Source organism: Anarhichas minor, unplaced genomic scaffold (assembly GCF_050575085.1).
Source record: "Anarhichas minor isolate MPS153535 unplaced genomic scaffold, ASM5057508v1 ptg000095l, whole genome shotgun sequence".
NCBI lineage: Eukaryota > Metazoa > Chordata > Actinopteri > Perciformes > Anarhichadidae > Anarhichas > Anarhichas minor.
This window is the reverse complement of record NW_027466541.1, coordinates 1,360,860-1,387,094: the sequence shown is the minus strand read 5'-3', so window position 1 is coordinate 1,387,094 and position 26,235 is coordinate 1,360,860. Positions and strand designations below refer to the sequence as shown.

Below are 26,235 nucleotides of genomic sequence, written 5' to 3'. Positions count from 1 at the left end.
TCGGTCCATGATGTCTCTGTATGTTTCCTTTCTGTCTCTCTAATAAAACATCTTCAGTCTGTTTCTCAGTATTTAAATAATATAAAGTAAGAAAGCTTTATTATTTTTAGTAGTATTAAGGTATTTTTTTGTGCATACATGTATTTAGTAACAGGAGGATATGTTAAAATGTACTACGGGCAGATATTAAAAGAAACATGAATTAAATACAGGATTTTTATAATTGAAAATGTATTATTAGAGACAAACATTAAATAATTTCTCTCTTTGTTGATGGACACAATATGACAGGTGTGTCTGAAAAATGAATTAATAAAACCTCAAAGATTCAGCCAGTTAATTAAACCAGTTCAACTAACTGGTTGTTAAAAAAATGAGAAGACAAAAACGTGTTTTTGTTTGAGTGTTATTGGACTTTTATGAATGCAACAGAACATTTTAAGCTCTTGGAATACATATTTTTAATTGTATTTATGTATTTATCATTATTATCTTTATAACTGACAATATTCTGAGTTTTTGGATGTTGAAGTTTAAAGATATTGAAAAAGTGGCCGATAAGGTTGAAACTAGTTGCTGATTCATAAAATCTGTTGTTTTCTATATTTTGTGTTTCGATTAAAGATAAATTACACTTCATATCTGACATGAAAGAAAACAATGAACCAGCTGCTGGTTGTCTAAAAATAAAACTAAAGAAGAAGCAGAAAGTCCAACGTCATCATTTATTGTAAAACTTCATCCAACAGGTTTTTATTAATCTTCTGTTACAGTAACTTTAAATCTGCTCTTCTAATAACACAAACGTCTACAACTTCACTTATATATATATATATATATATATATATATATATATCAGAATTTGTTTAATATTCTGATTCACATTAAAAGTTCAAATACAACTCAAATGAGATTAAATCTGCTGGATAAGTTTAGCTTTTATAAATTGATTATTCAAAGAATTCTAAAGTGGTTCCATCCGTCTGATTAAAGGTATAACGTACTAAAAATATAAAGTACTTAAAAACAAAACGGTCCAGATCTGAGCAGTAAAAAACACTGGATTCTACATTTCCCATAATGCAATTGAAGTTTATTTTCATCGGCCAGCTCTCGATGGCCAATCAGATGAAGGTCAGCCTCTGTCTCCTCTTCACTCACGATTGGCTGACAGGTAGAGACCCAGCTGCGCTCTGATTGGACGTCTCTGTGGTGGTCTGTCTCCCCTTATTGGCCAGCTGGGTGTAGAGGCGGGACCTGAGGAATCGTGGGTAACTGTCGCTCTCCATCAGGCCCAGAATCTGATCCTGAGCCAGCTGGAAGGTTGTGTGGTTAACGCCCACACGCAGGCTCTGATTGGTCGATTCTCTGACAGAAGAGTCCACGTTGACCTGGAGACAGAGAGCAGCGGGGTCACATGACCAATCAGAGGACCAATCAGAGGACAGACAGATAGACAGGTACCTGTCTCGATGCGTTGGTAGAAATGAACTCATCGTAGATTTCCGCAGCTCTGGCGGCCATCTTGCTGAGGGGGTGTGTCCTCTTGAATCTCTCCACAGCCAACCAGAAGTCCAGGTTCTCCTCGCTGAACTCTGACCTCAGGAAGTGACGGAACACTGCCAGACCATCTGACCAATGGGAACAGAGTAAGGAGAAGGGTTAGACCAGGGTGCATCCAGACCGGGTCACAGGACTCGAGACCCCTTCAGGAAGTGGTCTACAACAAGTTCAACAGACTCAACATGGACCCCAAAAGGACGTCTTTCTTACACTGATTGGTCAGCAGAGCCTCCAAACTCGCCGCCCACCTGAGCACCTCACCTGTAGATGGTCTGAAAAACAAAACACAGGTGTTGGGCCTTACCATGTGCCTATTTGAACAAAGGAAAAGACTTGGGCCTGCTTGTTCAGCCAAAAGCCTGATTTAAGTTGAAAGATAACATCAAGCTCCAAGAAAGCTAAAATCACAGCTAGTTGTGAAATCTTCACCCAAACGCAGCACCGGCTACCCATTGGTCAACAGCTTGGAGCTGCGCAGCGGACTTCCGGTTCTACGACCGGATGTCACCGTGTCTATAAAACACCAGAGTGCACCTGAACGCACCGCTCTCCCGTCTGACTCGCATCGGAGCGGGGAAGCACGAAACACAGCTCTGCTGCTTTTAAAAGAAAATCATCGGTCATTTTACATACGTTTTGTTTCGGATTCTGAAAAAGACAAGCGGACAATTTGCCTGCAGAATGAAAACACATTCTTCAGAGAAAGAGAAGGACAAACTCTTTTTCCGATCATGAGGGAGAAATTCCCTTAAATCTCCGGTGCCGAGTTTAACTAAGGACTCGAAAGACCACGTCGACCACTAAGAAGTCATCTCACCTTAAGAAGTTTAGCTTGGTGTCTGGGCAGAGTTAGGTCATTGTGTGTTTATTACCTTGTTTGTTGTGCTTAAGTTAATGTATTGTTATAACGTGTTGTTGTATTTGCTTGCGGACGACTGAGTCCCGTTATACTGTGTATTCATACTGTTACATTACATTACAGTCATTTAGCAGATGCTTTTATCCAAAGCGACTTACAATATCTGTATTCAACATCGGTATTCAAGAGAACTACTAGTCACCAGAAGTCATAAGTGCAACTCCTTGTTTACACAAGCATCATAGAGCATAAACCAGAGCAAAAGTACAGTGCAGAAACAAACTAATACAAATGCAATAAATGCTAATAAGTGCTAATACAATACAAAAAGTGCTAAGTGGAAGGCTCAGGGTAGTACTTCTTGAAGAGGTGAGTTTTCAGCCTGATGAAAGGTGGGCAGCGACTCTGCTGTCCTGACGTCAGTGGGGAGTTCATTCCACCACTGTGGGGCCAGGACAGAAAACAGCCGTGACCGGGTCGATCGGCCGCAGGGACCTCTGAGCGACGGGGCAACCGATCGCCCCAAGGCAGCAGAGTGAAGTGGTCAGGCGGGGGTGTAGGGCTTGACCATGGTCTGGAGATAGGAAGGAGCTGTTCCTGTCACTGCCCTGTAGGCTAGCACCAGAGTCTTAAACTGGATGTGAGCTCTTACAGGGAGCCAGTGTAGAGAACGGAGAAGGGAAGTTGTGTGGGAGAACTTGGGGCGATTGAACACCAGGCGAGCTGCAGCTTTCTGGACAAGCTCCAGAGGTCTGATGGCCTATGGGCGATGCCGGGTCACCGTGTTGAGATAGGTCATTCAGCGCTAGTGGGGTCGGTAACTGTTATTTTATCGGTTCAAAGATCAGAACTGCGACTGGGCGAGTCCAAGATCGTCAGCCGGGTTCCTGTATGATGGAATAACAGTCTCCGGATGTCACCGTGGTGGTGAGGATCTGCTTTGTTTTGGAGGATATATTTTGTTTTGTTTGCTTTCTCTTTTCTTCTACAAACACACACACATATAGCGTTAAGCTACATGTATATACTGGTTGAGCTAACTACCTCAGACACGTGCAGATAACGCAATCTCTATTGTCTCACGCCATTTTAGAGTCTCTCGCCATTTTGTGGTGTCGCGAGACGTGGTCACATGTGAAACTACACCTCCATTTTGATAGTTCGATCTGTCTTCAACGTGTAGTCCCACGTGGCCATTGTCTGAGTAGTGTCTCGCTTCTCCCCCCCACACACAACCACACACACACACACATACGCAAACTCTCTCTCTCACCACAGATGTTTGTTGATGTTAGATAGCGTGCTCATAATTGTACAGTAGTAGTTGTTAGTTTAGATATTATTTGACATGATCATTATTATTAGAACTTCTGTTATACTTTGAAGAGCAGCTGTCTGTGATTACTCTGTGCATGTGTATTGTGATTATAGCTCAACTTCAAACCTTCACTGTTCACTCTGAATGTGTAGTACTTTGACTGTTGACATTATGAGACTTAGTTTATAGTTTGGTTATTGGTCCCTGTTCTCAGGGTGGTGCCCCGTTATTATTTTAATTGTTAATAATCTTACTGACATTAATAATTCTATTGATGTCAATAATTTAGTTTTTCATATTTGCTGATAACTCAAACACGCTCCTTTACGTTCCCAACACAGGTACCTCAGACCCACTGGAACCAGTATGACTCAAACAGGACCTATAAGACCCAGTATGACCCAAACAGGACCAATAAGACCCAGTATGACCCAGACAGGACCAGTAGGACCCAGTAGGACTTAAACAGGACCTATAAGACCCAGTATGACTCAAACAGGACCAGTAGGACCCAGTATGACCGAAACAGGACCAATAAGACCCAGTATGACCCAAACTGGACCAATAAGACCCAGTATGACTCAAACAGGACCAATAAGACCCAGTATGACCCAGACAGGACCAGTAGGACCCAGTAGGACTTAAACAGGACCTATAAGACCCAGTATGACTCAAACAGGACCAGTAGGACCCAGTATGACCGAAACAGGACCAATAAGACCCAGTATGACCCAAACTGGACCAATAAGACCCAGTATGACTCAAACAGGACCTATAAGACCCAGTATGACCCAAACAGGACCTATAAGACCCAGTATGACCCAAACAGGACCAACAAGACCCAGTAGGACTCACTGAGGGTCCTCATCAGTTCCTACCTGTTGTTTCTCAGAGCTTTCTCCAAACTGTTACTGTGGGAACAGGTGCTGTTTTTCCATCGCCGTAGAAACAGGAGGCGGCTCCGAACGTCAGCGGCACTGAAGAGATGATGAGTCAGAGAGACAAGAAGTACAAACAAACTGTGTGTGTATGAATGTGTGTGTGTGTGTGTGTGTGTGTGTGTACATACAGACTATTGGTCTTCTTTGTCATTTGAAGGTTTCTGAACTCTGTATCCTGAACAAACAAAACAACAACTGACTGTCAGAATCTACTGAGATCTACTGGTCCATGGTGGACTCTACCAGACTCTACTGAGCTTTACCAATCCCTGGTGGACTCTACAAGACTCTACTGAGCTTTACCTAACCCTGGTGGACTCTACCACACTCTACTTGTTTCTATCACACTCTACTGAGCTCTACTGGTCCTTGGTGGACTCTACCAGACCCTACTCAACTTTAAATCCCTCTTCCACACTCTACTGGTCTCTGCTGGTTTGCTCTCAAATGTTTTCTACACACTATACTTCTGTTGGTCTTTACTGTTCTCTAACCGTCTTTATTGTTTTCTACTATTCTTTGCTGGTCTAGAGTAGTCTTTGCTGATCTATAGTAGTCTTTACTGGTCTACAGCAGTCTTTACTGGTCTACAGTAGTCTTTACTGGTCTATAATAGTTTTTACTGGTCTATAGTAGTCTTTGCTGGTCTATAGTAGTCTTTGCTGGTCTACAGTAGTCTTTACTGGTCTACAGTAGTCTTTGCTGGTCTATAATAGTCTTTACTGGTCTACAGTAGTCTTTGCTGGTCTATAGTAGTCTTTGCTAGTCTACAGCAGTCTTTACTGGTCTACAGTAGCCTTTTCTGGTCTATAGTAGTTTTTACTGGTCTATAGTAGTCTTTGCTGGTCTACAGCAGTCTTTACTTGTCTACAGTAGTCTTTGCTGGTCTATAGTAGTCTTTATTGGTCTACAGTAGTCTTTGCTGGTCTATAATAGTCTTTACTGGTCTACAGTAGTCTTTGCTGGTCTATAGTAGTCTTTGCTGGTCTACAGCAGTCTTTACTTGTCTGCAGTAGTCTTTTCTGGTCTATAGTAGTCATTGCTGGTCTATAGTAGTCATTGCTGGTCTATAGTAGTCTTTTCTGGTCTACAGCAGTCTTTACTGGTCTACAGTAGTCTTTTCTGGTCTACAGTAGTCTTTGCTGGTCTATAGTAGTCTTTGCTGGTCTATAGTAGTCTTTGCTGGTCTATTGTAGTCTATGCTGGTCTATTGTAGTCTTTGCTGGTCCACAGTATTTTTCACTGGTCTATGGTAGCCTTTGCTGGTCTATTGTAGTCTTTGCTGGTCTACAGTAGTCTTTGCTGGTCTACAGCAGTCTTTACTGGTCTACAGTAGTCTTTTCTGGTCTATAGTAGTTTTTACTAGTCTATAGTAGTCTTTGCTGGTCTACAGCAGTCTTTGCTGGTCTATATAGTCTTTTCTGGTCTACAGTAGTATTTGCTGGTCTACAGTATTTTTTACTGGTATATGGTAGTCTTTACTGGTCTATGGTAGTGTTTACTGGTCTATGGTAGTCTCTGCTGGTCTCTACCTTGGTGCCGTTGAGCAGCACCAGCATGTGGTGCAGTGACCCCCCTTCTTTGGTCAGCTGTTTCCTCAGAGCGTGGATAGAGGGGGGGCGGGGGGCGTGGCCTGTGTCAGGGTCGAGGTCAGAGGTCGCGTGGCGGGTTAGTCTGTGGATGGTGATGTCAGACAGGAAGTGAGTGCTGTCAGACAGGAAGTGAGGCGATCGAGGTTCCTTCAGCAGAGAACCCTCAGAATGAGAACGACGCAGAACTAGAGGACATGAAGAAGAGTTACTCTTCAACACTTCAACTGCTTTCAGGATTTGTTTCAGGAGCAGATGAACTCACCTGCAGGTCTGAAGGTTAACTCTTCTTCCTCCTCTTCATCATCACTCTCCTCTTCTTCCTCCTTCCTGTTGAAGCCCCGCCCCCTGACTCCTCCCACATTCTCTGATGTTTCCGAGGCGCTCTCCCCCTCCCCCTGCTGCCGCTCCTCCACCTCCTCACACCTGTTCTTCCTCCTCTCCTCCTCTGCTCCTCCTCTCTCCTTCCACACTGGACTCCTCTGGGAGGAAGAGGAGGAAGGCTGGGGGAGGAGCTTATGGGTGGTGGTGAAGGTCCTAGAAGGAGGTGAGGGGGAGAAAGTGGAGAAGATGGGAGGAGTGGAGGAGGAGAAGGCAGAGCTGGGGGCGTCACATAGGGAGGAAGAAGAGTGGGTGAGGGGAGGATCAGAGGAGGAGCAAGGGAGGAGGTCACACTGACCGAGAGAGAGGATGCCAAGATCTGAGGGGAGGTCTGAGAGCTGAGGAGGAAGAGGAGGGAGAAGAGGAGGAGGGGGAGGGAGAGGAGGAGGAAGAGGAGGGGGAGGGAGAGGAGGGAGAAGAGGAGGGGGAGGGAGAGGAGCAGGAAGAGGGTTTAGCATTTACATTAGAGTGTATGTGGTTTACAAGTGATGTGTACTAGTCACGTGTCACTTCCTGTTGGTCGCGTGTCACTTCCTGTCTCACCTGGTGGTTAGCGACCAGCTGTAGGTGGACGTTGTCACGGAGACACAGACTGACTCTGAGTCTCTGATCGATGCTGAACGTCTGAAGACTGAAGAGAAGACGAGGAGTCTGGAGGAAGATGTGGAGCGGCTGGGAAGGGACTACACACACACACACACACACACACATATACACACATATACACACACAATGGTTAGATAGCTCACATATCCTCCTCATGAATGTGTAGCAGGCTGTCTCTGTGTGTGTGTGTGTGTGTGTGTGCGTATAGGCTTCTGGAGGGATACTGAACTCCTGACTCACCTAGAATAGACTCAGTATATTGTTCTTGCCTTTACATGTTGTTATTAGCTGTACCTAGGCTGCTTCAGTGTTAATACTTTTGCAGTCTCTGTCTGTGGTAGATGTGTGTAGATGTGTTTTGGTTTCACCTAGTCAATTGCGCCGTTAAGTGGCAGGGGCGTGGCTTGCACTCCTGGCAGACAATGAGCAATCAGTAGACAGCTGTCCTTAACCACTGCTGGTGGTTGGAAGCATCAGCTTCCAAGCGTCGGGCAAACGAAGGCAACAGGGCGACTTTTTCAAGCCAAACTTTGTCAAGCAAAGACTTCTAGAGCGTGTACTTGCGGGTCAGTAATCTGTTTCTCTCAGCCCCCCCTCTCCAGCTCTCCCTCCCCTCTGAACACGTGGTGTTCAATCGCCCCAAGTTCTCCCACACAACTTCACTCTGGTGCTAGCCTACAGGGCAGTGACAGGAACAGCTCCTTCCTATCTCCAGGCCACGGTCAAGCCTTACACCCCCGCCCGACCTCTTCGCTCTGCTGCCTTGGGGCGATTGGTTGCCCCGTCACTCAGAGGTCCCTGCGGCCGATCGACCCGGTCGCGGCTGTTTCCTGTCCTGGCCCCATAGTGGTAGAATGAACTCCCCACTGACGTCAGGACAGCAGAGTCGCTGCCCATCTTTCATCAGGCTGAAGACTCACCTCTTCAAGAAGTACCCTGAGCCTTCCACTCACCACTTACTGTATTCATACTTGTCTGTTTCTGTACATTGGCTCTGGTTTATACTCTAAGATGCTTGTTTAAAGGAGATGCACTTCTGACTTCTGGTGACTCGTAGTTCTCTTGAATATGTTGAATACACTTATTGTAAGTTTGTTTGGATAAAAGCGTCATTGAGCGTCAAGCTCAATGACTGTAATGTAATGTAATATATGTGTGTACCCTCTCTGAGCTGCAGTGTGTTCAGGTACAGTGGACTCTGTAGGACATTGCAGCGTCCGGCTTCGTCCTCTCTGGTGAACAGCATGAGGTCACTGTAGATCAACACTGTCACCTGACACACACACACACACACACACACACACACACAATGTTTATTTTATTTGATATGTTTCACACAGTAGCAATAGAATTGTAACATACATTTACGCACAAAGCCCAGATGCACTGTGTTAAGTGTTTTGTAGAAAGATCGTAGAAAAGTATGAAAGCATAAAGTATAGCTATTATAACCTGCAACCCTTTTGATTTCAAAGTATAACCAGCATAACATATAGCTTGTTTACACTTTTTATAACCATCATAATGTGAATTGTTTTATTTTATGATTGCTGTGATTTAACATATAAACTGTTTAAAGTTAGACACTTTGTTTAAAATAGTCACTTGAGCCTTACAGTGCTTCTGGTTCTAGCAGGATCAAACCAGTTACATTCTGTGTCAGCTCTAGAGAGAGGAGGACTCATGTGTGAGTGACACATGAAATGAAGGAGGTGCCAGCCTTAGAGCAGCATAGAAAGCAGCAGAAAACAGTGAGATTGGGGCTTCTCCCCCAACTAGAGAATGGGATAGACTTCTTACCCCCTCAGAGATGGCCAAAAGAAAACCCTTTAGTTACTGTGAAGGATTTCAGTATTAAAAACATTATTAGTAGGATTTAATAACACCCCAAGTGGTGAGTAGAAGTGTCACAATAATAAGAATGTCAAAATATGTTTACTTATGGAATGTGTTATATGTTTACAATATTCTTACTTATAGAGAATATTATATGTTACAGTATTTTACTCATTGAATCTATGTTAAGTGTAGATTTGTGTTATGTACACAACTGCTCTGTAACGATGAGTATTAATGTGATATCTCATTAGAAAGCTACGGTTCTTGTAATTCGATTTATGCAAACCATTTCAAGATACAATAACAGCAGGTCCATTAACGTCTCTGTCAAACAAGCACTCCAAAAATAGCTGATAAAATATCGCCGTGACTCACCGATTATGATTCATAACGTCCCCCTTGTGCTTGCTCGTCCAGCAAAAACGGTCTTGTTTGATCGCTAAGGGTCCACTCGGTCGAATCCAGTAAAAGATTTAGTCCAAAACACATTAGTAGGTCCATAAAGACCCACGGGGGGCTGTTACATCATTTCAAATTAGCCAGCAGATATGATAACTCGCGATCATAATTCGGTGATTATTTCACTTGTCATGTCAACAGAGCAGAGATTTTCATCGCAAAATGGAGGCTGCATTCCGCCGGTTAGATTGACACCTCATTTGACCCAATAGGAGCCTCTATAGCCCGGTCACATTCTGGAACAGCCAACGAGAGTCCGCTTTGAAAGACAATGCCCGCCTTTCTTCTTTGGGTAAAGCTCGAGCCAATTGGAAACAGATCCTGTTCAAACTCAGGCTCCATATAGCCAATGAAATTACGAAGACAAGGATATGCAGATTTATCAGATTGAATCCTGGGAAAGTTTTCAAAACTGAAATTGTGAACCGTGACTCAGGTACCTGAGACCGATTATCAAGAGCAAAGTCTGGTTCATGAGAATTTTTAAGAATCTGTGAAAGTTGACAATGGTTAAATATCTTATAGTTAACCATACATTGACATAAATAAACTATAGTTTGAATTTCGGACATGTAGTTTATAGTAGTATATGCATTTTGAAGTGTAGTATATGCATTTTGACACGAGCCTCCAAATGCATTTTTACGGCCGCACTCTTAGTAAACCAAGTGTAAAATATTAATTTTCTGTTGTATTGTTATCAAATTCTAACTTCTACCAGGTACCATGACCCCATCCTGTCGTAGGACTGTGTTTTCCGGGTCATAAGTCCCAGCCATAGATAACTGCTGCCATCTGTTGGTCAAAACAAATCCATGCGGAAATAAAATCCTTCTTTTTCAGTGTGTGGTAAAGTCCATAGCTCAATGCTAGTAGCACTTACAGTGATTCTGACTGTTTGTGAAGAAACTTCAGAGTGTTACCGTTCAATAGAGACTAAAACCATACATGTACTCCCAATGGTTCAATAAGAGCTGTCAGTTTACTTTGGGTACGCTTTGGATAGGCGTTTTAGGCAAATTTTACAGGAGTGATTAAACCATAGAAGTATAGTCACTAAAGGTATTAAAACACTGTATGAATAGTTTTGAGGGTCAGAAAGGAATCATTTTGAGTGAGGCTTTACAGAGATGCAGCAGAGGACAGAGGGACGGACAACTGACCAGCAGGTCACAGAGAGGAGGAGGAGCTCAGGATGTTTTGCCACAGGATCGATCCAGGGAAGGAGCAGAATTCAAATGGAGCCAATCACTGATTGACACGGAGGATCATTCAGACGTTTTAGGACAGTTTCGGACACTTTCCGACTGTCGGGATATAAAAGACAATGTTTTAGGGAGCATTCCTCAGACCACATCCGCTCTTGTTTTTCAGTACCTGGAGGGGCCAGACCTGTGAGTGGGATGCGTGTATGTGGTCTCTGTTTCATGAAACATATTTCTATCAATATTTTAATTCAGATTGCAACTGTTTAGCCTCTGCAATTATTAAATACTTTTTGATTGTAAACCGGATCCAGCTGACTTTTTGGCACGCAGCAGCGAGAGACGTGCGGTCTTCCACAGTTCAGAGAGGTTCTACTCCCAACATTACCCAAAATAAGACCCTTTTTCTGTCTTAGCCACTTAGGAGGACAGAAGACCCTTTTGCTATCAGAGGATAGCATAAAAAGGAAAGATAGACCCCCCATAAAAGTAGGAATGTCAGAGAGCTGACTGAAGAATACCTCATTACAAAATCAGTGAAGGCTGACAGAGAGGAATGCTAGAATGAGTTATTGTAGCCACTGTAACTGTTTCATTGAATTGAAATTGTTGTATGTGAATCTTGTGTGAAAACGTGTTAGGTGCGAACTACTTCCCCGCCTAGAAACGGGGCAGGACCCGCTCATGCTACAGTATGTAGCGAAATGCTAATTTACAACACCTGTCCACAACAAAGTTAAAATAGAAAAAAAAGAAAGAAAACACAGATACACACACAGATACATACACAAAGTGCAAGTGTGTTTACAGGGTGTTAGGTGTGAGAACAATGTTGTTTCTCTTTTAGGCATGATTTAATACCTCTATTAAAAACATTAAAGTTGTGTTGCATTTTCAACTCAGTTGGTAGACCGTTCCATAGTTTTGCTCCTTTAATGCAATGCGACAGTTCCCGTTTCCTGAGGCCCGTGTGTTCACTCTGCTGGTGTCTTGTAACGAAGTCATGAAGCAGTGAAGGAGCGTCACCATGTAGGCATTTAAACATAAGCTTTAGGTTGGAATAGCTTATGAAGCTTTCAAAGCTGAACATAGTGTTTTTCTAAGATGTGACAATGGTGCCACCTCATTGGTTTTTGTCCATAATTTTTATTGTCTGGTTATCCAGTGATATGATGGGTTGTATAGTTGATTGTGTTTAATGTCTGGTTACAGTGATATGATGGGTTGTATAGTTGATTGTGTTTAATGTCTGGTTACAGTGATATGATGGGTTGTATGGTTGATTGTGTTTAATGTGTGGTTACAGTGATATGATGGGTTGTATAGTTGATTGTGTTTAATGTCTGGTTACAGTGATATGATGGGTTGTATGGTTGATTGTGAGGCTTGTGACCAGGTAGTGATGCAGTATGATAGGTGTGAGAATATCATGGCGTGCATGTAGAGCTGGGTTCTACTGAATGGCAGATATTTTCTGATGAATCTGAAGCAGTTGAGATTTGATTTAACTTTTTTGCTGATATTACGCACTTGTTTATCAAATCTTAGATGAGAGTCTAAGATGATTCCTAAGTACTTCACATTGTCAACCTCACTGATGACCTCATTCTTTATTTCTACCATAAATCTTGCATTTTCGTTTCGTGTCGTTATTGAAAAACAAATTGAAACTTTTTTTTTTACATTCAGTGTTAAGTGAGAGGACTCAAGCCATGCGATACAGAATGTAAGGATTCAGTAAGCTGGTCAGCGGCCTTGCTAGATGTTCTGGCAGATGTATAAATAACTATCATCGGCATACATCTGGCAGCCAACCCCAGGACAGCTCTCAGGTAGGTCGTTGATGTACTTGCTAAATAGCACAGGACCTAGGACTGACCCCTGGGGTATCCCCATGCTATTGGCACGGATGGTGGACTTTTCCCCATTGACTCTCACACATTGTACTCTTCCCCTGAGGTACGAGTCAAACTATTGTGAGGCATGATCAGAAAATTTTAAATTTGGGAAGTTTGGATATCAAGACGCTGTGGTTAACGGTATCGAAAGCCTTTTTTAAGTCAAATAAAACTGCTCCCACAGCATGACCTTTATCCAAAAGACCTGTTACTTTTTCAATTACATGACAGTTTGCAGTCTCAGTAGAATGTTTGGGTCTGAATCCACATTGTTGTTGATACAGTAACTGATTTGTCTCGAGATGTATTATGAGTTGCTCTGCTACAATTCTTTCCAGTATCTTGGAGACAGCTGGGAGGATGGCGATGGGTCTGTAATTGCATGTCAAGTCTTGCTCACCAGATTTAAAGATTGGACTGATAACGGCTGTTTTCCAGGTCTCGGGGAAGGTTCTACTGGTTTAAAATTGTTTGCGAGTTCCTGTACTGAGTCTACAAAAAAAGCATTGAATTCATTTGCAATTGTTGCATTATCAGAGATAGGTTGGTTGTTTATTCTCAGTTCCTTTATTCTCTGATACTTATGGGTGTTAGAGTTGGTTAAACTACCCTCAGCTTCTTCGATAAGTTTTGAGAAGTAATTCATCTTGGCTTTGCGTAGCTCGTGACAACTTTGTTTTTTAGGCCTGTATAAATGAGATGATCAGTATCAGTCTTTGTGACTGGAGACCTTTTGAGAGCAAAGTCACGTTTTTTCATTAATTGCCAGTTATCTTGACCAAGCCATGGCAGTGAGCGCTGCTCTTCCATGTTTTAGTGTAACTGTCAATTAAACCATTAATAGCTGTCATGACATCATCACAGCATGTTTGTTTGATATTTAAATATTCACAGTCATGTGAACCTGAGAAATGTCTGACAGTGACATCATGTTCTAGTGTGTAGGTGTGTGTGTGTGTGTGTGTCTGTGTGTGCGTATGTAGGTGTAAGTGTGTGTGTGTGACACTGATCCTGGTTCAGGTCTTCATGGCCTTCAGGATCAGGTTCAGTCTGCAGACTTTCGGATCAATAATCACTTTGTGTCTTTAATGCAGTAATACTAGTAGTACTATTCTGAGAGCAGTATTTTATTATTAATACTAATTATTGAAACGATGAATCAAATAAAATATAAGTAGTAGATTAGTTTCCTCGTTTCAGCTCTGATTTGCAGTACCTGAGTACTTGTAGTTCTTTGGCAGTAGTACTGGAATACTTGCAGTACCTGAGTACTTGTAGTTCTTTGTCAGTAGTACTGGAACACTTACGGTACCTGAGTACTTGTAGTTCTTCGGCAGTAGTACTGGAACACTTGCGGTACCTGAGTACTTGTAGTTCTTTGGCAGTAGTACTGGAACACTTGCGGTACCTGAGTACTTGTAGTTCTTTGTCAGTAGTACTGGAACACTTACAGTACCTGTGTACTTGCAGTTCTTTGTCAGTAGTACTGGAACACTTGCAGTACCTGAGTACTTGTAGTTCTTTGGCAGTAGTACTGGAACACTTACAGTACCTGTGTACTTGTCGTTCTTTGTCAGTAGTACTGGAACACTTGCGGTACCTGAGTACTTGTAGTTCTTTGGCAGTAGTACTGGAATACTTGCAGCACCTGTGTACTTGTAGTTCTTCGGCAGTAGTACTGGAACACTTACAGTATCTTTGTATTTGTAGTTCTTCGGCAGTAGTACTGGAACACTTGCGGTACCTGAGTACTTGTAGTTCTTCGGCAGTAGTACTGGAACACTTGCGGTACCTGAGTACTTGTAGTTCTTTGGCAGTAGTACTGGAACACTTGCGGTACCTGTGTACTTGTAGTTCTTTGGCAGTAGTACTGGAACACTTGCAGTACCTGAGTACTTGTAGTTCTTTGGCAGTAGTACTGGAACACTTACAGTAACTGTGTACTTGTAGTTCTTTGTCAGTAGTACTGGAACACTTACAGTAGCTGTGTACTTGTAGTTCTTTGTCAGTAGTACTGGAACACTTGCAGTACCTGAGTACTTGTAGTTCTTTGGCAGTAGTACTGGAACACTTGCAGTACCTGAGTACTTGTAGTTATTTGTCAGTAGTACTGGAACACTTGCAGTACCTGAGTACTTGTAGTTCTTTGGCAGTAGTACTGGAACACTTACAGTAACTGTGTACTTGTAGTTCTTTGTCAGTAGTACTGGAACACTTACAGTAGCTGTGTACTTGTAGTTCTTTGTCAGTAGTACTGGAACACTTGCAGTATCTGAGTACTTGTAGTTCTTTGTCAGTAGTACTGGAACACTTGCAGTACCTGAGTACTTGTAGTTCTTTGGCAGTAGTACTGGAACACTTGCAGTACCTGAGTACTTGTAGTTATTTGTCAGTAGTACTGGAACACTTGCAGTACCTGAGTACTTGTAGTTCTTTGGCAGTAGTACTGGAATACTTGCAGGACCTGTGTACTTGTAGTTCTTTGGCAGTAGTATTGGAACACTTGCAGGACCTGAGTACTTGTAGTTCTTTGGCAATAGTACTGGAACAGTTACAGTACCTGTGTGCTTGTAGTTCGTTGGTAGTAGTAGTACTGGAATACTTGTAGTACAGTTACCTTTGCAGGCAAGAGGTGGGCTTGGTGTAGAACCATTTCCTCTGACATCAGCAATGTTCTGTCTGGGCTGCAGAGGTCTAGGGGCTGAAAACAGAACACATCAAGAACCCAACCTCACAACAAAAGAAAGACTCAGGACCAGCAGTCTAATACATAGAACCTTATACAAGAACGGTCTAATACATATAACTTTATATAAGACGGATCGAATACATAGAACTGTATGTAAGAAGGGTCTAATACATAGAACCGTATATAAGACTGGTCTAATACATAGAACCATATATAAGATGGGTCTAATACATAGAACCGTACAGGAGAGTGGTAACAGGACCATATGGGTTATCTTTGATAAGGGGAAGTAACCAAATGGGGGTTGCAGTTTAACCAGAGAATGTTGAGGCGTGAGGATTCTCAGAGATAGGCAAGAGTAATAAAGAAAGATCTTTGTGTGACGAGGCTCAGAAGAGGAAGGGGTGACTGGAGGGGTCAATGGGGAGCTTGAAACCGCTGATCAATTGTTATACTGTAAATACCTGATGTTCCCCCTACTGTGTGCTGAGATGGTTAAGAGCAGGAGACAAACTGAACTCTTGGCTCATCCTCTGCAGACTGACCTGCAGTCTGTATGACGGTGAAGCCTTCTCTGGCCAGAGAATAAATACTTTAAAGACAAACTTCTTTCCTCCATGTTTCTTGTTTCAGTATTCAGTATTATAGGACTCACTCGGTACTATTGAATAGTTTTTTTCCACCACACTAATGCATAGAACTGTATATAAGAAGGTTCTAATACATAGAATCATATAGAAGACGGGTCTAATGTAAGGGCGAGTGTGGTTAAGTGGAGAGCAGGGCCGTCCTTCAATCAGAGGCTCCATCCCCGGCTAGTCGATGTGTCCTTGAGCAAGACACTTAACCCCAAAAGTTGCGCCTATGAATGTGGTAGAATTTGAATTGTAAGTCGCTTTGGATAAAAGCGTCCGCTAAATGACTGTAATGTAATGTTGTTACGTGCCGTGTTTGTGTTTGTGCTCTCCCTCTGTTTCCTCAGTCTTCTCGGGTGCCACCCTCTGTCCCGGATGCCAGCTGCAGCGACTGATTGGACGCGGCTGCGTTGAATCGCGATTAGCTGTGGCTGGTGGCTAAAAGGAGAGGATCTCTGGCAGGACGGGCTCTCTCTCTCTCTCTTGGGCAGACAGTAGTGAGGCTGTGCGTGTGAGAGCAGACACCCTTTGGGTAACGCGTAGCAGTGGAGCTGCGTGTGTGTTTCGGTGGACCATCGGCACCTTTGTACCAGGCGTGTGGGCTGTGGTGTTTGTATACTGTTGCTTTCTGTTACCAGAAAGTAGTTATCTGTTGCTGCCGTGCAAGCAGCTAGCCTTATCATAATAAACACTTTTTCGTTAAACCGTCATCAATTGCTCAGTCTCTTTCCCCGGGAAAATAACACCGTTACTCCCCGCATCCCTTAGATGCCAGAACGGGGAACGTAACAAATGTATATAAGAAGAGTCTGATATATAAAACTGGTCTAATACAACCGTATATAAGAAGGTTCTAATACATAGAACCTGATTAGATTTTAGGTTCTTACCTGGACAAAGATGGGGAAGATGAGGGTTTTGGGTTCCAGGGTAACGTAGGTTCCGTAGGCAGGGCAGGGCAGATGTGATTGGACGATGGTGCAGTTCTGGTAGTTGCCGTAGTTACTGGGCGGGGCTGATGAAGAGGAGGGGGGCGGGGGCAGGGTGGAGGTGTAGCCACCGATAAGTCGCCGCGACGATCCGTGTGGAGGGTCGTGGAGGAGGTTCTGACCTCTGCTGGGGTGAGTCTGGTACAGACGCCCTGGTGATCAACAACAAAATAACAGCAGTAATAAACATCGAATAAAAGGTTCGGAAATTAGTGTTTGGTAGATTATTTCTCTGTTGTAACAATGCTTCTTGGCAATACATTTTATACCGTTGGAAAGCCTGTTTATTTACCTTTCAAACGGTGCATATGTGGGTTGCGCCTTTGAAAAATTTGCCAAATCTTCTCTGCCAATGCCAAACAGATTATTCTGCTGTTGCTATTGACCGTCAGGCCCGTTTGCGCTGGTGTCGGCAACACCTGCACTGGAACCTGAACATGTGGAGGAACGTTATGTTCAGCGATGAGTCCAGATTCTGCCTAAGGAAGTTGGATCGTAGGGTCAAAGTGTGGAGAAGACGGGGAGAACGCTGTGGCTGTGTATGGTTCTTCCACACGCTACTGAGGCTCCTGTTTGTTAAATGAATAAATTGTGAAATTGCCAATATGTCTTGTTTCTTCCTTGTTACTGATAGACTTCAATCCACCAAACAACACCAAACAAGAGTCAATAGCAAATAAGCAAATAAGCTGTTTGGCATTGGCAGAGAAGATTTGGCAAAGTTTTCATGGGCGCAACCCACATACTCAGCTGTGCTGCACATCCCACAAATGCATGTTCCTTATGAATGGGGCACCGTTTGAAAGGTAAATAAACAGGCTTTCCAACGGTATAACATTTATTGCCAATAATCATTGTTACAACAGAGAAATGATCTACCAAACACTAATTTCCGAACGTTTTGTTCCATGTTTATATATCATCAATACACAGGTAATATATTCAATATATTCATGAATGATCAATAGTCAGAGTGGTGTTACCGAGAGTTCCATTACTGTCATGATAAACCGGCTGCAGCAGCTAAAACACAGAGACGGAACATTATTAGGATTACTGTGAAAGAACAAACATCATGATGACGACGTTCTATCGGACTGATCGTGTCTGCTTGGAAAGTTCTACGTAAGCTTCAGGGTTCTTGGTGGGGAGAAAGGTTATCAGTTCTGTTCTAGTGGAGGGGAAAGATTATTAGCCAGATTAAAGGTTCTGCATCATGTTTGAATGTTAAAGGTTCTATGTTGGGTTCAGGAGAAACACCATCAGTAATTTTATGGTTCTCATGAAATGTTCTAGGTGTTGTTTGGGTCTGATTAAAGGTTCTGCACCATGTTTGAATGTTAAAGGTTCTATGTTGGGTTCAGGAGAAACACCATCAGTAATTTTATGGTTCTCATGAAATGTTCTAGGTGTTGTTTGGGTCTGATTAAAGGTTCTGCACCATGTTTGAATGTTAAAGGTTCTATGTTGGGTTCAGGAGAAACACTATCAGTAATGTTATGGTTCGAAATGTTCTAGGTGTTTTTTGGAGTCAGATGAAAGGTTCTAGTGCAGGGGTCAGCAACCTTTACTGTCCAAAGAGCCATTTTGCTCTATTTTCCACCAAATAAAATTTGTCTGGAGCCGCAAAAGCTATTCGATATCACAGCTTATATACGTTTTATATATAGTTATATTATATATACAAAAACTATAGTTTGTTGTATTTATGAAATAATAGAACAAGGATAAAGACAATTATTGACATTTTATTGCTATTTTAACTTTTATGAAGAGGAGAAAAAAAATACAGTGGCATGTGTAGGGCTACATTGAGGACACAGCACTAAACACAGAACTATGCAGGCCTTCAGTCCACTGTGCAAAAAAAAAAAAAAAGTTATTTATTTTAATGTTTTTTGTCAAAGACTCAGGGAGCCGCAACAGAGGGGCTGAGAGAGCCGCGGGTTGCCGACCCCTGTTCTAGTGAGATATTAAGTCAGGCTCAGATGGATCCGAAGGTTGTTCTACCTTCGATGAGAAGACACATTTTGAGAGGCCCCGCCTCCTCAGACTCACCTGTCCTCCTGGATTGACAGGTGACAGGATGATGTAATTGTCTCCGTCTGATGATGTCACGCGGGTGCCCTTGAGTGTGGTGGCGCGAGATGAGTACTCGGTCACCTCCTGATCTTCCTCCTGCTCCTCCTCCTCCTCATGATCCTCCTTCCTGTCCCTCCACAGAGAGCCCAGAGCCCCCCAACTAGACCGGACCCCTGACCCTTGACCCCATCTGCGGCCATGTTTACTGTGGGCGGGGTGAGGCAGGAGCTTCCTGCCTGTTGTCTAGGAAACGACGAGGAGACGGTCAGTTCCTGTTGTGACCAGCAGGTGTCGGACTGTTTATTTATAGAGACTCACCTGGTTATGTGTTGGTGGGCGGAGCAAAGCTTCACATCCTGACCTGAGCTCAGGTAAACCACCTCTCCAGACCACCAACACGATCTGAGACGAGCAGCTCCTGAATACAGACTGACAGGTTATTATTGTTGATGTGAAAAATATTAAAGTCAACAATAAAATCTAAATACATTCATCAAACTTGTGTTTTCAATCCAAAATTAATGGGTGTAAGTCTCGAAAAAAATCGAGTTATTTTATTTTTTGTATTGGTTTTAAATGCAAACTTTGTGAAGCTGTTTAATCCTGAGACTAGACTCGTCTGCCTTCAGACAGTACGGAGGACTGCTGAGACCCAAAAGGTGGATTTATTTTCCATATGAAGTTCTAATTAAACAGAGTAAACACTAACAGATAACAGGTAGTAGGTCAGACTCTGAGGGGGCGGGGCTACCTGATGGTGTTGGCGAGGTCGACGCACTTCCAGGTTTCCACAGGAAGTCCGTTCAGCTGCAGGACCGAGTCTCCATGACGGAGACCAGACCGGTGAGCCGGACCTCCTACAAACAAATAAAGCCTCGTAAACTCACTGCTACAGATCTCAACTGAAGGTGGTTTGTTCTACAGTTTGGACCAATCACAGCCCAGCTAGTGAGTCCTTGTCCAATCAGGTGGCGGAGAAGTTCATGAGCTTTAGTCTACATAACTTATGTCTAGGACTCAGGGAGGTGAGCTGTTTATCAATTTATATTATTGTTTGACTGCTTTCTGATTTATGTTTATGTTTAAAGTGTTTATGTTTATAGTGTTTATAATGTTTATAGTGTTCATAATGTTTATAGTGTTCATAATGTTTATAATGTTTATAGTGTTTATAATGTTTATAGTGTTTATAGTGTTTATAATGTTCATGTTTATAGTGTTTATGTTGATAGTGTTTATAATGTTCATGTTTATAGTGTTTATGTTTATAGTATTTATAATGTTTATAATGTTCATGTTTATAGTGTTTATAGTGTTCATGTTGATAGTGTTTATAATGTTCATGTTTATAGTGTTTATGTTTATAGTGTTCATGTTTATAATGTTCATGTTTACAGTGTTCATGTTTATAATGTCCATTTTATAGTGTTCATGTTTATAATGTTCATAATGTTTATGTTTATAGTGTTTATAATGTTCATGTTTATAATGTTTATGTGTATAATAGTGATCATGTTTGCATTGTTTATAATATTTAAATAGTGGGTTTTCTCACCGGGGTCGACAGCTTGGACTTTAACTGGACAATCTGAGAAGATCGTGAATCCAAAACCATCTTTTCCCCGAACAACGTTCACCTGGAAACAACAAAGAGAGTTCAGTTCAGCTGGATCTATAGGATACATGTACTTATACACGTCCATGTAGTTTTACATACATACTTGTACTTATACACGTATCTTTACATAGATATACATGTACACATCCATCTAGTTGTACATACATATACATATATTGATTCTGTGGCTGCCGATACATCCTGAAAACGATAAACCAGAACTGTGAAACTGATGTGACACTTTATTACTGTTGAGATTATCTGTTACAAGTTACATATTCATGCTCCTCCTGCTCCCCAGAAGATAAAATAAGTTCCTGCTCTTCCTGCCCTCTAGAGGATGAATGAAGTTCCTGCTCTCCAGAGGATGAACACTGTCGATGTTAGTGACTGCTGCTCTTCCTGCTCTCCAGAGGATGAACACTGTCGATGTTAGTGACTGCTGCTCTTCCTGCTCTCCAGAGGATGAACACTGTTGATGTATTCGGCCATGTTGACACATGCAGATCCGGACTGGAGGTATGTCTGTTACCATGACCCCTCCTGAGAGTTTTCTCTGCATAAAGGAAGTTAAATGTCCCTGAGTTCAGACTGACAGGCTGATATTAAACCTCCTGCAGGGTCTGAGTAGACACACCAGGGAGGAGGTCTTTAAAGAGGACTCAGACTCTCAGTGTTTGTGTTTCTCTAAAGGTTCAGTTTGGTTCACATGCCCTCAGAGACGTCTGATATTTAAACACAGTGATGTATGTAATAACATATAATGATTATATGTAATAACATATAATGATTATATGTAATAACATATAATGATTATATGTAATAACATATAATGATTATATGTAATAACATATAATGATTATATGTAATAACATATAGTCATTATATGTAATAACATATAGTCATTATATGTAATAACATATAATCATTATATGTAATAACATAATCATTATATGTAATAACATATAATCATTATATGTAATAACATAATCATTATATGTAATAACATATAATCATTATATGTAATAACATATAATCATTATATGTAATAACATATAATCATTATATGTAATAACATATAATCATTATATGTAATAACATATAATCATATATAATAACATAATCATTATATATAATAACATATATCATTATATGTAATAACATATATCATTATATATAATAACATAATCATTATATATAATAACATTTAATCATTATATGTAATAACATAAAATGATACTATTTAATCATTATATGTAATAACATTCTTTATATGTATTTATTCTGAGGTACAAACTCTTATTTTAATCATCAGGTATTAAATTAATGAGGTATTAATGAGAAACAGGCTGGGAGGCGGGGCTAAAGGAAACGCTACTGAGCATGCTCAGTGGGCCCAGTGTTGAGGAGGATCCTGGTTCATCCACGGCAGCAGTGAACATTGGGTATTTATTTGCCCTGCGTTTTGTCTTACGACGTGTTTTCACTTCATCAAAGAGGATCGAAACACTTTGCTCCCTAAAATTATCGTATTCAGCGTTCAGTCGTTCGTAGCTCCACCCCCTCTGGTGTTCCTTCTGGTTTCAGGAAAACAAGATGGCTTCGGTCAAAATGCCGAACTGGAGGCTTCAAAACAGCCCTCCACAAACCAACGGGTGACATCACGGTGACTTCTTACACTTCTACAGCTCATGGCTGAATACAAGCTTCAGCCTGAGAGGAGGCCTGAAGACAAATCTCAGGGCGGATTAAACACATCGCTCCGAACTGAAGAGTTCAAGTTTGTCTTTGAATGTTTGTGTAGCCTGTTCAAACACACACATTTACACACACACACACACACACACACACACACACACACAGTCACACAGTTTCTCAGTACCATCATGCAGTTTTAATGTGTTTGAATTATTGATCGACTTGTCACACAAACAACTCTGTCATTTCCTGTCAAAAACCTCCAAACAGCCTGTAGTGACATCACACTGTGCAGCCAATCAGAAGAGACTTCCTGCTGTGATGTTTGTGTTTGTTGGTGAATGTCTGTCACACCGACTCCATTAAAAAAACTGACGATTTAATGTCATCTTGGTATCAGAAACCTGAAACCAGTACTGGACTCTAGTGGGTCCTACTGGACTCTACTGCGTCCTACTGGACTCTACTGGGATCTGAAAACACACCTAAAAGGACAACAGTCCTGGTGGCTCACCTTAACATTTTCTTCATGACCCCAGACCCCCCTAGAGGGTCTAGGATCCACTAGTCTCAGAAAAACCTGAAGGAAACTCTGTAGTAAGTAATCCGAAGCTGAACGCCCCCCCAACCCCACAAACCCCCAAACCCTAACCCACTTAATTTCCTCCAGAGAGTTTGAAGACAGAATGAACAGAGTTCTGATCCAGAACTCAACTTTCATCAGAGTCCAAATAAAAAAGGGAACTGGTCCCTAAATCAGAATCAATAATCAGACCTGAGGCAGATTCTGTCCGATGCAGACTCGACACAGACTGTGGATCGTGTGCATCACAGCAGATCACGTTGATTTCAAATCCTGCAGGTCCACCCGTCCATCTTCAGATCCAGGGCTCAGACGATCCGGTCTGATTCAGATCCAGAATAATAAACACAGATCCAGGTCTAATCCAGGTCCAGATTTACAGAAAGAGTTTTCAACAAAAACCAGAGCCAGATGGAAACCAGCTCAGTTTTAAAGAGCCAGATCCGGGTCTAACCCAAACTTTTACAAGAGCAGTCAGGTCTGAACCAGGTCCAAATTTACAGAACCAGAAATAGATCTGACCCTGGTCCAGATTATAAGAAAGAGATTTATTCCAGGCTTCAGAGACAAAGAATCTGGACTAATCCAAATCCAGACTTCACAAAACCAGGGGAAAAAAACAACAAGTCCAATCCAGATCTACAGAACAAGGTCTGTCCCAGGTCCAGCTGGTCTAGTGGTCTAGGTGGACCAGTGTGTGAGAGACTCAACAGTCTACTGGATGTTAGAGAGCAGAGAGTTCAGGAAGTGTGAGTCTTATCGGACGGATACACACTCTGTTTGTGAGTGTGTGTTTCCTGCTATTCTTCTGACTGTTGGTTCCCCCCCACACACACACACACACACCTATACACACACACACTCCCCCTCCCCGTGTGAACGCTGTCATTCAGGATCGACTGTTTTCAACTCTGGACTTTGACGGTCTTCAGCTAGTCCCTCACAGACCTGCAATGACTTGAACTGGAACCCACAAAAGTGGACTCAGGTTCACTGTGACTGTCACAGCTCTGCCCCTTCTCTCCTGTCTTTTTATTTCTCACTCACCTCACCTATCAGCTCATTCAGTGCACTTGTCTGCCTCCCTCATCATCAGCACACCTCCCCTCACCTGCCTCTGGTCACTAATCAAGCACTCCCTCCTCATCACCTGCCTCTATCAGTCACAGTATAAACTCCTGCCTCTCAGTCACTCACTGACAGACCATTGTCATGTCTACCCGCCCGTTTGGCTCGTCCAGGTCCCGGTTTTCCAGTCTTCCTGCTCTGCCTCGTCCTGCCGGATTTCCCCCCTCATTTCTTGTCTTGTGCTTGGACTCCCTGTGTTCTGGTAATGATTCCTATTTTGGTTCAATACTCATTAAAACCTGTTTCTCACTACCTCTGGTCCTGCATTCGAGTCCACCACCACACCCCGTGACAGTGAGACAGGAAGTCTTTGCTGTTGGAACATTTGATGAAACTCTTTGTCTTAAAACATCTCTTTATCGCCTGATACTCTTTTCTAGCTTCCCCTTTCAAAACAAAATGATGTTGAGGCTCTTATTCTGAAGCAGCACACGTGTGTTGGAGCTCTGTTGCTATGGTAACTAATGCATCATGTATTATACATGACATGTGAAGCTGGTTCACACACTCGTCCTCCTGAGAGTTGTTGCTCTTGTGAGGACCGATGTGAGCTTCAGACCATAATAGTGAGGACATCTAATCCTGGTCCTCACTGTTTGAGGGTTCAGGATCAGGTCTAGGTTTAGTTCAGGATCAGATGGGTTCAGGTCTTAGGGAATAAGGTGCTGTGTTATTATGCAGTAAACATGTGTGTGGGAGCAGAAGAAGCTTCACTCTATAATTCATCACATGTGAATCTTTGAGTCTTTAAAGAAAAACAGTCAAACACACACAGTCTGTTTGTGATCATCTGATTGGTCAATGACATCTTGGCTAGTTAGCAGCTTGGCTAAGTAGAGATGCTACAAAATGCATTAACACCTGCATAGATTCATAGATACACCTGCATGGATTCATGGATATACCTGCATGGATTCATAGATACACCTGCATAGATTCAAAGATACACCTGCATGGATTCATGGATACACCTGCATAGATTCAAAGATACACCTGCATGGATTCATGGATACACCTGCATGGATTCATAGATACACCTGCATGGGTTCATAGATACAACTGCATGGGTTCATAGATACACCTGCATGGGTTCATAGATACACCTGCATGGATTCAAAGATACACCTGCATGGATTCAAGGATACACCTGCATGGATTCAAAGATACACCTGCATGGATTCATGGATACACCTGCATGGATTCAAAGACACACCTGCATGGATTCAAAGATACACCTGCATGGATTCAAAGATACACCTGCATAGATTCAAAGATACACCTGCATAGATTCAAAGATACATCTTCAGTGTTCTCAGACATATTCAACACCTCACTCAATCAGTCTGCTTCAAGACCTTCTCCACCAACCTCCAAAACACCACAGGGCCACAGGTAAGTCAAGCAAGATACATCTCAAACAAAGAAAGGCAGCTCCCAAGATATCAAAGGTAAGACCAGAGTCTACATCAACAAGTTCCAAGTCAAGACCAGCAAATGCAAGGTCAAGTCCTAAATGAAGACAGGTCAAGTCTCAAGTCAAGACCAAGTTTGACTTTGTCTATTTAATGACCCCTGTGTTGCTGAAGTCTGTAACGCTGTATGTGTGACAGCGGAGGAGGACTCACCGGTAGTTGCTGGGTCGCCTGACGCCGGTTGATGTCGACACACAGCGTGGAGACGTAGCTGCTGTAGGTGGGGTTGGTGGGGTCCAGACTGTGGTTCGTCAGTACTTTGAGTCCAGTGGTGGTGATGTGGTTCAGGTTGGTTGTGGCGGCCGTTGTGGTTTTAGTGGTGGGGATGTGGTTCAGGTCAGTATCTGAAGTGGAGTACGGAGCCCTCCGGAGGTCTGCTGCAAGCAAATAACCACCATCATCATTATCTGCTGCATCGTCCCACGACCAGGCCGTGTTCTTCCAGAACATCCCGCCTCTTCTCAGACCAGAACAGACCAGGAGAGACCAGACCTAACCAGACCAGAACAGGTGGTCTTGTATCACAGTTCAACCTGCAGCTGAACCAACAACGTGCAGATCTTAAACCAGGAGTCTTCCTTTATTCAGGTTCTGAAGGTTCTGAACTGGATTAAAAACCTTGTTTCCTCTAAAATGTTTCCTAAAAAAAGTCAAATGTTGATGTGAAAATATCAAAGTCAGAC

The 26,235-nt window shown here is 42.5% G+C and overlaps 1 protein-coding gene across 2 annotated transcripts; it reads right to left on the bottom strand.

The window, feature by feature from the left end:
* Nucleotides 1–711: 711 nt before the first annotated feature.
* On the bottom strand, nucleotides 712–26,002 carry LOC142939218 (regulator of G-protein signaling 3-like). 2 transcript variants are annotated; one of them, XM_076082459.1, is made up of 17 exons: nucleotides 25,706–26,002; nucleotides 20,609–20,690; nucleotides 19,805–19,910; nucleotides 19,372–19,471; nucleotides 19,030–19,296; nucleotides 17,955–17,994; nucleotides 16,873–17,123; nucleotides 15,276–15,359; nucleotides 8,419–8,530; nucleotides 7,195–7,334; nucleotides 6,536–6,989; nucleotides 6,214–6,458; nucleotides 4,810–4,856; nucleotides 4,619–4,717; nucleotides 1,774–1,835; nucleotides 1,465–1,631; nucleotides 712–1,391 (listed from the first exon to the last, which is right to left on the bottom strand). In XM_076082459.1, the coding sequence occupies exons 1-17, from the start codon at nucleotides 26,000–26,002 to the stop codon at nucleotides 1,158–1,160; spliced, it is 2,787 nt and encodes a 928-aa protein (XP_075938574.1). In that variant the 3' UTR covers nucleotides 712–1,157. The 2 variants fall into 2 exon arrangements, with proteins under 2 accessions (XP_075938574.1, XP_075938575.1); XM_076082460.1 differs by lacking the exon at nucleotides 25,706–26,002 and adding an exon at nucleotides 23,145–23,677.
* Between the last annotated feature and the right edge of the window lie 233 nt (nucleotides 26,003–26,235).

Bases quoted from the DNA above. Each gene is read 5' to 3' on its own strand.
- LOC142939218 (XM_076082459.1), bottom strand. From the start codon at position 26,002: ATGTTCTGGAAGAACACGGCCTGGTCGTGGGACGATGCAGCAGATAAT. The intron at 1,836-4,618 runs GTAGGAACTGAT...TTTGTTTTTCAG, and splicing joins AAAGCTCTGAGAAACAACAG to ACCATCTACAGGTGAGGTGC. The intron at 1,392-1,464 runs GTACCTGTCTAT...CTCTGTCTCCAG, and splicing joins CTACCAACGCATCGAGACAG to GTCAACGTGGACTCTTCTGT.